This window comes from Hydra vulgaris, chromosome 01 (genome assembly GCF_038396675.1).
Source record: "Hydra vulgaris chromosome 01, alternate assembly HydraT2T_AEP".
Taxonomy (NCBI): Eukaryota; Metazoa; Cnidaria; class Hydrozoa; order Anthoathecata; family Hydridae; genus Hydra; species Hydra vulgaris.
This window is the reverse complement of record NC_088920.1, coordinates 20,947,501-20,960,758: the sequence shown is the minus strand read 5'-3', so window position 1 is coordinate 20,960,758 and position 13,258 is coordinate 20,947,501. Positions and strand designations below refer to the sequence as shown.

General features: G+C 26.2%; 1 protein-coding gene across 1 annotated transcript in view; it reads right to left on the bottom strand.

The window, feature by feature from the left end:
* Window positions 1-677: 677 nt before the first annotated feature.
* Window positions 678-13,258, bottom strand: part of LOC136074206 (uncharacterized) — an 18,712-nt gene continuing 6,131 nt past the window's right edge. The window contains exons 4-9 of the mRNA XM_065786510.1: window positions 11,560-11,658; window positions 10,867-11,207; window positions 7,352-7,410; window positions 2,456-3,021; window positions 1,053-1,166; window positions 678-706 (exon numbers count right to left, since the gene is read on the bottom strand). Of these exons, the coding sequence (XP_065642582.1) occupies window positions 678-706; window positions 1,053-1,166; window positions 2,456-3,021; window positions 7,352-7,410; window positions 10,867-11,207; window positions 11,560-11,658 (1,208 nt within the window). The remainder of the gene's footprint in view (window positions 707-1,052; window positions 1,167-2,455; window positions 3,022-7,351; window positions 7,411-10,866; window positions 11,208-11,559; window positions 11,659-13,258) is intronic.

The following is a 13,258-nucleotide window of genomic DNA, read 5'->3' as shown; positions in this document are numbered from 1 at the left end:
ATCTCTAGATAGTTTGAATTCTCTTGATTCTTTAAAGTCTGCAGATGGTTTAAATTCACTAGATGTATTAAAGTTGCTATATGATTTGAATTATTAAGATTGTTAGAAATTTCAAATAGCTAGAGGACTCTAGATAATTTGGTTTCTCTAGATGGTTTGAAGTCTCCAGATGGTTTGAAACTTCAAGATGATTCAAAGTCTTAATTACCCTTGTTGCATTTATTTCAGTGTCCTAAAAAAAATACTAGCAAAATTAATATATAAACAATATGAAAATACAAACAACTCATACACATCTATATTAAAATACTGCAGGGACTTCATGCAAACAACTAAAAGTTTGGGTTTGAGCAACTACAATCTATGTAAACAGGACATGGATACAAGCTTGCAATGATAAGAACAAATTCTTCTATTTTAGCCATTATCTATTTAGTTAACAATTTTAATTATGTGATTTTTAAAAATGTGGTAGTCGTATAGTGGTAGAGCACTCGCTTTATAAGCAGTTAGTAATAATAAGTGTAATCCCACCACAACCCTGGTATTTTTTTTGGTTCATCAAAGTTTTTGTTTCAGAGATAGTTTAGAGAGAGTTGTAACAACATTAAAGTAACCTACTCAACTGTAGCAGTACTCTGGGTATTGGGGAGGAGATTAAAATTAAAATTTTTTTTTTAATTATCTCCTGCAATAACATCTAATTCTGAAATAAATAATGATATTAATAAATATCATTATGTATAGGGAGAACGAGGTTAGTTGGCAGCAGGGATAAATTGACAAACTGTGTTTATCCTTAGAGCCTTTCATTGGAAAGTGCCAAAAATTACATATTTTACATATAAATACATATATTTTCTCATTAACCATTTCATTGTAGTGTTGCTAGGATTAACCCATGCGCATAGGATATATTTAGATTTATGTGTTTTATGCACAAAAACATAAATTTTGGAACTTGCTTTTTACTTTAGAAAGAAAATAGTTTACTTATCTGTTAATAAAAATTGCCCTATCAGGTTATTTTTAATTGTGGAACAGAATCACACCAGTAAATGCCATATAGAATACTTCATCAGTAGTATCAACCTTTTCAAGTATTGCAGTTACAGCACATTCTGCTGCCTTAACCATTATTTCAAATACACTACTAAGAGGAGGACCTAATAGAGCCCTAATTACAATTATGTAACTACCAAAAAAAAAGAATTTTTTGAAAATGTAATTATAATTCATTACATTTTGAACAAGTTTTGAAAATGTAATTGTAATTCTTATAGAAAGTCTGCTTGTTTATTGCGATTTATAGTTTAGTTTTACACTTGGTAGCTAGTCTCTTAAATAAAAAACGTTAAAAAGTAAATCAAAGTGAAAAATAGAAACGGTTTTTAAATTTATATCGCAATTCTAGCTTCCATCTTCTAGCTTTGCAGATCAGAACTAGGATTTCTTTTATTGCAATAACACCACATGAAGTTCTACAACCTATTGTTTACAAGCTCCTCCTCGCTCACAATTAAATTAGGAGTTTTATATCAAAGTATCCTTCTCCTACGTTAGCTACACCACAACTGAGAAACTTCACTTGCCTTTGATATAAGATCAGTTTAACATCTATTGCAGGTTAAAGTTGACATAGAACAAATATAGTCTTAAATAATATCTTTTGAGACTAATATCAAGAAAAAAAAAAGGATATTACAAAAACTAAATTTTTTTTAATAGTTATAAATGCCTTTTGTGCAGCTATATAAAAGACAAATACATTTATATTACAGCAATTAATGATAGCTGTGAACCTGTCATTTATGGCTCTAATAAATGCCTTAGATACTTGTTAAACCTAACTACCTGCTAAATCCTAAAATCTAAAAAGTTTGCTAAAGTCCAGCAGAGCAGTTATATTACATGCACAATTAAATATTTATTTATTTTTTTGATATATTAGAGACTTGAGGCATAATAATTTTGTATTCGTAATATTTTTTTTATATACAATGCTTATAAATAAGGTGCACACAATAAAAGTTTAAGCAAACAAAGTCAACTAGGCCATGGCTAAAAGTTTTCAAGTCCAAATAGATATGTCTACAATAGGTCATGTGTACATATAATATACTGTATTGATAGCAGATATATCTATTTCTAAAAACTAAGGACACTCAAAAACACTGCCACAATGCAAACAAAAATTAATCTAAATTAAACTTTTTAACTGACTACATGCATTTTATGTTAAATTATGTTAATTAAACTAAGGTCCTTTTAGTAATAAAATAACATACTTTGTAAGTGTTATCTTGCAGTAAAGCATTTAAATTTATTATTTTTATAAGTTGCCTAATTTAATGCGAACCTGTACTTGTTCACTTTAACCATAAACTAAGCACAATGCGTAACATGTGTATTTTCAAAACAAAAATAGAGAAAATAAATGAAAATAAAAATCTACTTTGATTTCCAGCTTCATTGTTATCTTTTATTTCTCTAATAGGGCTACACATTTTCTGTTGCCTAAATTTATATTCATTATTTTTATTGTTAATAACATTGTTTATACTATTATCATTGACTTTATTAGAATCCATTGTTTTCTTAGAAACAATGTCACAAATCTCATGGGATATATCTTTAGAAGTTTTTATAAACTGACTGTTTTCATCATCACAATGGTTATTCAAGAAAACATGATCATCAAATCCACACATAATAGGATTCAACTTATCTAGCATGCTATCAACAGTAATGTTCAATTTTGCATCTTCTTTTTTTTCGACTGTACTATCCACAATATCACCTACCAAAAATTCATGTACAGAAACTCTAATGCAATTCCTAAAATCAATTTCATTTTCACTTGCTATTTTTTTTTGTTGAGATTCTTCAATGTAACGGCAAGGCATTAAAGATTCTTGTTTTTTTCCTAAATTAATGATGCTTTGACTTTTTTGTTTTAATTCTTGGCGCATTTTTTCAATATCTTCTTCGTCCAAATCAAAATCATCGGTATTTGTAGAACTGAAAAAAAAAACATTATACAAAAACATAAAAAATAAATAAATTAGAAATTATAGCTTCGGGGGAGGAAGGGGGAGGGAAATAATATTAAATATCATAACAATTTAAGATATAAAACATTTAATAAAAAAATTAGTAATTAATTACCAGCGTAACTAACATTAATGAAATGACAATGAAGTAAAAAGATACCATCATAAAGTCACAAAAACATTTTTAAATATACTTATGAAAAAAAAATAATTAAGGAGATTCATTTGGTCTTACACACAAGCAAGTTTGGTTTTTAACTCAAACATCTAATTCAAATTTAAAGAGATCAGAAAAACATGTGTGTGTGTGTGTGCGTGTGTGTGTATGTGTGTTATTTTAATAATTTTTAAACTATTTAGCTTTTTCAATACTTTTTTAATAACAACTTATTTATATGACTTGTTATTTAATTATTATTTAGCTCATTAAATCAACTAACTATTTAAATTTTTTTCTGAATTTTATTTTTTACATTTCAAATTGATAAGGTTGAATAGACATTTTATTAAAAATTTAAGTTGTTATGCTAAATATCTAATTAGCAAATTCATTTTTTTCTTTGCAAACTAGATTTCTAGTAATAGTTTTATTTGCTAGTTTCATAAAAAATGCATTTACCTTAAAATTTAAAACAATAACCAAAAATTATAGTAAACATGAAATATAAACAAATATTACCACCCCAGTGGAAGTATGTTCAAATGTCCCAGGGTCATGTCATACTTTGGATTTGTACTGACCTCTACACTTAGAACATAACACCAAGAAAAAAAAAAATTTGGGGGTCCGAGAAAAAAAAATACATTTCTGTAAACACACAGAAAGGCCAGTACTTTTCCTTACATGTAAAATAAATATTTTATTTAATGATGAATTATTCCATAACTATAAGATATTTTAAAATCTTTAGAATTATCACAATAGACAGAGGTTTTATTTGATAGGTAATATGTTCTCATAACAATTATGGTTACTAAGTTACTGAACAAACAATTTCAAATAACTTTATTCTTCAAGTTGAAAAAAAATTATACCAATGAAATGGTCAAGCTCAATATCTTTATAAGGGGGTTTAAAAATAAGGGAATACTTATATTTTAAATAGTTGTTTAATAATTTCCAATGGCAAATGAAACAATATTCAGACTTGGTATTTGAATGTACTATATTTACATATAAATAAATTACAAATAAAAGAATAAAAATGGTCGCTGCAAAGCAAAAATATCTTTAGTTCATTTTTGGCAAAATTGACTTTTTTGGTTTAAAATACTCCTTAGGTGCACAAAAGCTATCTCACAAAGTATGGAACCAAAATTGATTCAACTTTTGCAACTATGAGTAAAATTCAAATATCTTATGTCCTAAAAAAAATAATTAAGAGACATTGTTGATGTAAAATAAATCTTAAGTCTATTTTTTGGCAAAAAAAAACTTTTTTAGTTTAAAATACTTTTCACATATAATAAATAACTAAAAACAAGTAGATTTAATCAAAAAAAAGCAGAATTAGTGATTAAATTTAAAACTTTAAATGTCTTATCCAATCTTAAGTCCATTTTGATTTTCTCAGAAAATCAAAACTGACTCAAGATTGTCTTATTTTGCAGCAGCAATTTAATTCCTAGAATTTTGTCATATTTTATATAGATTTAAGATTTTCTTAAGTTTGTTTGCATTGTTACTTCTCATCAACTTAAATATTCATTTTTTATTTGTTATATTGTGAAAAATAATAACTTATTCTATAAGTACTTTAAAAACAATTTGGTTTAATTAAGAAGATCAAACGCAATGACGAATTAAAAACATTAAATGCCTTTTTCTCAGAACAGCAAAATGGACTTAAAATGGACTTAAAATGAACTGTGTATTAAAATATGTATAAATCTTCTAAAAACAATTAATGTCTTCTATAAAATTAAATCTTGAAATGTGGATGTCTACTATTATAAACTATAACCGATTTTAGGAGTTTTGATTGATACCGTTTGTGACAACTTGGAACTTTTTTTCTTTGCTCATAAAATTGTTTGAAGTTGTAATGAACAGATTCAAAAGCCTGTTCTCACAAAAAGCCAAGATTTGTTCCAGAGTATTTGTCTGCCATTGATTCCAAAAAAGCTGGTACATGGATGACTAGAGCATGTTATTTCAGTAATACTTTTTCATTCAATTCCATATATGCTTCCTTGTTGGCATTGATGTGATTGTAAGATATGTCCAAACGTAGACCAAAGCAAGTTTTCTTGATATTATTAAGTGCTTTCATTGCACACGAGCTTTTTCAATTCATCAGGTACAATTTCAAACATGGATATAAGAATATTGTCTAATGTTTGAATGTTATCCAATAGCTTTAAACACTGTCTTCTCTTGAACTGGCCGCTGTGCAATAAATTCAATTACCTTATTCCACATACCCATGGAAATAGATGCTTTTGTTTTTGACAGTATATTGTCACCTATGCTATACAAATCGTTTGTATTTCTAGAAAATAAATAAAGCTATATTGAAGTAAGGATTTCTGCAACAAGTGTACGATCTGGGTAGGTCTAGAAAAGGAGTTTGAATACAATTCTTGAATAGAGCAGCAGAGACTTTTTTGTCTGTGAGTCTTACTAATCATACGAAGTGTTCTAAAAATAAGTGGACTAAAATCCTTTATTAAAAAAAATATCCAAAATGAGGCTTTATCTGTACAAAAAAAATATTTTATAATGCCAAACCAACTCTTAATTACCTTATGTGGCTACACATTGTGAAATGCTGCATGCCTTGCTTTGACAGTTCATACCAATTGCAGGGATGAGTAGAAGAAGCTGCCAAGATAAATGTTTGTAAGCTTTCAAGTCGAATGCTAAAAAATGCTTGAACTTATCCTGCTTCATTCCCTCTCTGTATAAGGACTTGGTCTTAAGTTCATTCACTTCACAATCAATAATATTTAAACAAACCTTTAGAAATCTTTCTTCTCTATCCATTCCAATCTTTAAAATATATTCTGGGGATATTTATTTTTTCCACTAAGCTCAGACACATTGGTACAGTAAACTAGACAATTTGTTTGCTTATTGATTTATATGATGTTATGGCAATATTATGATTGTTATAACAGTAACGTTACAAAATCGATTCGACTTGACAATAATTTCTAATACTGGTTTAAAATGATTAATGATTGCAACAAAAGCAATTACCTTTTGAAAACTATAAGAAAAACTCTCTATAATGATTGTTAAACTATTCCCTTGGAGATTAATTCCACACAAGGAATTCTTCCTTGAATAAAATATAAGCCATAGCTCTATATGAATAGAGCTAATATATCAATAAAGTTGGAATAACAATACAAGAATACTACACACAGTTTAACATAATATAATTAGTTGTAATAAATTAAATAAATATGTATAAATAAGTGTCAAACAAAAACTAACACTAATTATCTTTGCTATAAACAAGAATACAAAACATAACATATATATTCTTCATAAATGTTGGCACAAAAGAAAACCCATATTAAAATATTTATTTTTAAATTTCATTCAATAAATTAGTAATCATAATTGATATGAGAACAAATTAATCATCAAATAAAAGCTCTAAATATTAAAAAAAAGTCTTGGCATAATTCATGATCAAATAAAATATTTATTGTACATGTAAGGAAAAGTACTGGCCTTTTAGTGTTTACAAAAACTTATTTTAATTTATTATTGGACCTTAAAATTTTTTTTCCGTGGTGTTATTTTCTAAAAGTAGAGGTCAGTATGGATCTAAAAAAGTATAAACATGATCCTGGAATATATTTTTTGGTTTGAAACTACTTCCACTGGGATGTGATTTGTGTATGTGTTACTAATTAATTACTAATAACCAAGTTATTTAGGTTACTTTTGCTAAAACTCTATTTTTTTGTTACTCAAAATAATTTATATACTTATAATTTATTTTTACTGTTGATTATTTTAATTTCAAAAATTTAAAATTAAAAAAAAATTTTAATACGACATCACATTAATTTATATTATTTTTAAGAAAAAAAGAATTTAAAGTAACTTTTTTTAAAGTTTCTAAATAAATACTATTAAGCACCATGTAAAATACATTTTAACAGAGTAACTTCTAAAGGTAAGGTATTTGTAAAAGAGTATCTTCCAAATGTAGGATAACTGCACCAAAATAATTTATTTTAAGAAATCGTTATCGTTTTAACTAATTACTGCAAGTGTAGAAGTTTTACTTATTGAAACATTATATTAATACATAAATTTTAGAAAAAAAAAATCTAACCAATTGTTTCCGTAGCGAGCCATAACAGTCAGGTTAACTTTTTTTTTTTGTGCAATTGTCTATAAAAACAATTGCAAATAAAAATATATTATAAAACCCCTATAACATTTTAAAGTTATGTTATGTATTGTAACAAAAACGGGATTCGTTAATTTACATGCAAAATGTCCGTTATTTTTACATAACCAAGACGTAACATTGTCTTTAACATTGTAAACGTAACATCAAAAGTAACATTGTAATTGTAACGTAATGCTATGTGAAAAGTGTTACGTAACAACAAGTAACATTTTGACCTAATGATATATAACATTGTAATTTATAGTATCTATCTACATAATTTTTAAAAGTGAAGTCAAGTCAGAGAGAGTGTAGACAAATTGCACAGAAAGTGCTACTATACACACATTTGCCTTTAGCAAATTAATGTACATAGTAATTCATTTGACATCATAAGAAAGATTGAAATTTTATGAACATTTTTGCTTGTGGGTTTATAAAAACTCATTAAGTATTACACTTTTATTATTGACAAAAAAAAAACAACGTAATGTAACGTAACAAAATATAGATATGAGATGTAGTTAAAATACATCTAAAAAATAGATTTAAACGTTAATTACGTTTCAGTCTAAACTTTTTAAAAGTTGCACTTTTATAAGTTAAAATAAAATAATTGAAACGTAACTTTGCGAATTGAAACTTTTTTTTTCTCGCAACAAACAAGTTACAAAAAAAAAAAATGAACTAATTAAGACAAATCTATTTTACAATTAAAATAAATGATAATAGTTAGCAGTTTTTAAAAAAATACTTTTTAGTTACAAAGGTTTCGACAAACGCATTGTTAAATATGGTATTTAAAAAAATTGTTTTATTTACAATATTATTTAAGTATTTGTTAACACTTTATAAAGTTAAAAAAAAAAAAATTTCAGACATAACGTTGCGTATTGAAACTTTATTTTTTTTCGTGACAAAGTATTCAATTGAGACGAAGCTATTTTACAATAAAAATAAAATATAAGATAGTATTTAGCAATACGGCAACGATAAACAAACATTTACTGCATTATCAAATTTATATACCTAATATTTAATTAAAAGTTAGAGAATGTAACCTTGTTACCAATTGTAACCAATTAAGACGTAAGGTAACTTTAAAATGTTATAGGGGAAACTATTAAAAGATATATTAAAACATTTACTAATTTATATTCAACAAAAGATATATTAATTTTAAATAAGTTAAATTCATAGCATTAATTTATTGGCAAAAACAAGAAACAGCCTGAGCAAATATATACAAAAATATTCATAAGCAGGGGGGCCACATAAAACTTTTATAAGAAAAAGAGTATATTAAAGTATTTAAGAGCAGATTTTGCATCTAATTTACAGAATTTTTTTACACAAAAGTACAAAATTTTGAACAAAAATAGAGAACTTTTTTTTTATAAAAAATATGTTCAACATTCATGTTTCCATTCATGATTATGTTCAACATTCATGTTTCAAATTTTGTGAAAGGCAACTAAAAATACTTCTTTGATGCAAAAAAGTTGCCAGAAAAGACAACTATTGATTTATATCCGCAGTTCTAGTTTTATTTTTTTTTAAATATATATTATACTATAAAAATATATATTATACTATAATATATAAATTTTTAAAGGACCAAATGATTCAGTTCGAGGTAACAAAAATTCAGGTTTACCAGAATTTTAAAGAAGCAAATCAATTTATAATTTTTTTTTTTTATTAAAAGAATTTAAATATGATTTGAAAGATTTTAATTTACTTTTGAAGGAATGTAAAATAGTACAACGTTAAAATGTAAAATTTAGTTTAAAAGAATGTAAAATAGTTTTGCAATTTTTATTAAAGAAATTTTTTTCTTATTTTCTGCTAACTAATTCATTACTTAAAACATAACTCTCTCCATCATAGATTATCATAAATTATAATATGCAAAAACATATTAAAAACTTTCTTTTTCTTATAAAAAGTTAGAAGTGTTTTTGTTTAAGAGAACTCTCTTCCCAAATATATTTAAAAATTTTAGTTTCTTATTAATTCAATACTGTGTAAAGTTCTTTTGACGTAACACATTTACAAACATAAGTTACATTTACAAAAATCTAATTGGTAACTGAAAAAATTATTTATAATCTTTATCAAAAATACTACATTTAATACATAAAAATTAAAATAAATAAATTGTGATAAACAAAAGATTATGTTTAATATAAGATAGTTTTAAGAAATAAATAATAAGGAAATATAATCTTTTTCAAATACCGAATTCAGATTCTATCAATAACTTATTATTCTTATATTAGTTTAAAAGATTTGTAACTCGGAATTAAATTAAATATTAAATTCAATGACAACACAATACTTTCAAATACTTTCAAATGATCAATTGTTTTCAGGCTCCTGTAACAAATAAGATCCTAATAATTACAACGCATTAAAAGCAAAGGATTTTGAAGTATTTGTAAATTGTTTTTTTATATTTATCAATAAACTGTTGTTGCAAAAAAAGGAGCCTGTTTTTTTTATAAAATAAGCATTTAATTGAAGTGAAAAAATTCATGGCGTATATATCAGCATGTGTTTTATCTGAAAGTAAAAAAGTAAATGTTATCAATAGTTTACAATTTTCGTTTTATTTATGCAAATATTTTCTAGCCTACACATAGCCCTTTAAGAAAAAATCACTAGAATATGCAAGAACTCCGCTGAATGCAAAAATTTTAATAAAAAAATCTACTCAAAATTAATAAACTGGTCACTTTCAGTAACCCTTCTGGTGAGCGACCAAAGGTCCGAGTGTTCAACCATGACAAGGGTCAATTTTTTATCTTAAATGACATTGTTTGCTAAATTTTTTTACAACCCAATGCCCTTTTAGGCTTTAACCTGTTTTGAAGACCAGAATTGGGTATTTTTAGCATTTTACTTTCATCAAGAAAGTTCTTTAATTTTCAAAAACTTTTTATTTTGATTTTAAAAAAGTCAAATGTCTTTATGCATGCGACTTATGGATTGGTAATGCATTTATAAATTTAATTAACAATAACTTTTATAAATATTTACATTTTAAAATACATTTATAAATTTAAAATAACAATAATTTTAGAGGGCTAAAATATTAATGACCAAGATCAAATCAACTGTGACATCACAAATTTAACAAGCACCCCCTTTCATGTCGCAAAGTATCACAAAATCTATGGCCCCATCCCCCATAAAACATGACTATTTTCTAATAACCCCAACTACTAAAATTCTAACTTGCTTCTAAATGTTAACAAAAAAAGCTTCTGTTCAATAATCACAAACCAATTACTGTATTTACTCTGTTGTTATTCTCATGCAATATAATCTGCTATATGCATGCAATATAACCTCAAAAACACTTTTATGAGTTTTAACCACATAAACAAATATCTCAATATTATTCACTCTGGAAAGCATAAAATTATTTTTTGTAAATGAAAAAATCTTACTGGTAAAAAATCGGATTCCATAATAAAATAATTTTCTGCAGCGCCTAAAAATTCCAACTTGTTCTTGTTTTCCTTTTTTAACTGAACCATCGTTGATTCAAGTTTTTCGAGAAGAGATGAAGCGCTACTATTAGATTCATAAAGATTATCAGAATAATCAAATGAGTTTTCATTCTTTTTCAATGAATTCGGAAGTTGTTCAATTATTTTATCAAGCTCTGATTCTGTTGGAATGTCTAAATTTTTCAAACAGTCTTTGAACTTTAAATCACCATATATAGAAGAAACATCTCCGTATATAGAAGAATCAAAATTCTTTGAAGTTTGAGTGAAAAGAGCTTCTAAAAAAGAAAGGGGAAAAAAAAGACTCTTTTATGTACTTGCTTTTAAAAAGACTCTTAAACACTTTTAAGACTTTTAAAAAAACTTCTTAAACAAGATAAACAAAAGATAGTCTTCCTTAAACAAAACCCTTAGCCAATGTAGACTAACCAAAAAGTCCAATGGATGGGCTAGCAACTAATAATTTGACTTAAAGTATCAGCTACTTTTAATTCCTTTTGATTGGCTACTTGAGTGGTATACTTAGTTATGTTATATAAATTGTGAAACAAAATTAAGATAAAATAAAAGATATGAATTCTTTACTTTTCTTTTTTTTTAAAGTAATTTAAAACATCAAATTATAACTACCATTTTCTTCATCGAATTTATAACAATCATTGATCAATATTCCATTATCTTTATTTGAATAAAGGTTACTTTTATGATGTTCATTTTGTATTTTCCAGTCTAAATATATATTTATATGTTTTTTCATATTCCCAAAATGAGTTTATATATAACATATCTATATACAAAATAATAAATTAAACAGGAATTGATGAATTATCCATAAAATATATTTTTCAGGGTTTTAGGTCTTCACTATCAGCCATTGCATGTAACCCCTTACACCATTTTAGAACATTCTTAAAAAGAGCCATCTGATTAAATCAAATTTTCAAAACTTTAAACATTAACCAAGCAATAATAATGTCAATTAAAATTAATACAATTTTTTTTAATTAAGGGGACATCTATGTATATCATGAAAGCACCCAGGGAAAGGGGGTGTCCAAGTTAAGATTTTGCATAAGCATGCATATAGGGGAGGGTCTAACAAATGTATTAAATATATTTATGTAAAATAAATTAAATATATTTATAATAAATAAATTAAATATATTTATATTAAATAAATTAAATATATTTATATAATATATACAATAGAAGTGCTGTGTGCACATTAGAAGTGTTGCATTGTGTTTGTATTACAAGCATAAATTAAACACTATAAATATCTCACTTTTGATTATACTAAAATACTTTTGATACTGTTTTATCAAATACCAAAATTTCACTGAATTAAAAGTTTTACTTTAAGTTGTTAAGATATTTGGTTTTTCAAATAACTTTCACAAAAAAAAATTATGTTTTGTGTAGGCCTTTTTTAACCCACATCAACTTACACAAGCGTTGAGCTGGGTGAGAGCTTGATAACAGTGATTTATGATAAAACACCAAATTTAATTGTAGGTAGTCATAAAGAGGTAGAAAAACCTTGGATGGTCTAATTCTTTTTGGTCTAATTTTTTGAGAGTTTTCAAAGTATGAGACTTAACAGAGCAATGAGTAACATGAGAATGAAGTTTAGTAGATATCACAAGAGCAGTGCCCATTATATTACAGCATTTATAGAAAAGAGAAAGAGAAGCAATATTACAATGATGTGACTAAGGTTGAAAGTTGGCTGCAAGACCAGGTCCAACTATGTTTACAATGCCTTTTTGCACATTATCTAAATGAGAAAGGACATCATTCGAAGATCTGCTTTAGATATGACAAAAGTATTCCATACAAATACGGAAGAGAGATTTATAAAGACAAAGAATATAATCCAGAGTAAGAAAGTGGCGAGCACAATAAAGAGTTGCAACCTTAGAAAATGCTTATTCTGCAACAGATTTGATATATTACTTCCAAGTATGATCGCAAAAAGAGTTAATCCTAGAAAATGATGAGTAAATGAAGAGAAGATCTAGATTGTTGCGATAACAATTAGCCAAAAATATTGAGTTTTATCTGAGTTAAAGTTTACCAGCCACTGAGAGCCTCATGTTGCAGAAGTGAGATCCTTTTCAAGGTCAAATGCCCCCTTCCAAGCAACCAGAGAGTGCTGACTAGTTATGGAGACAAGAGTAAACAGTAGTATCATCAGCAAACAATGCCACTTGTGATATAAGAATTTCTAGGAGATTGTTAATTTAAATTTAAAAAAGTATAAGGCCAATAAAAGAACCTTAAGAAACCCATGATGTTAAAGGGAATGAAGAAGAGTGCAGTCCATTGA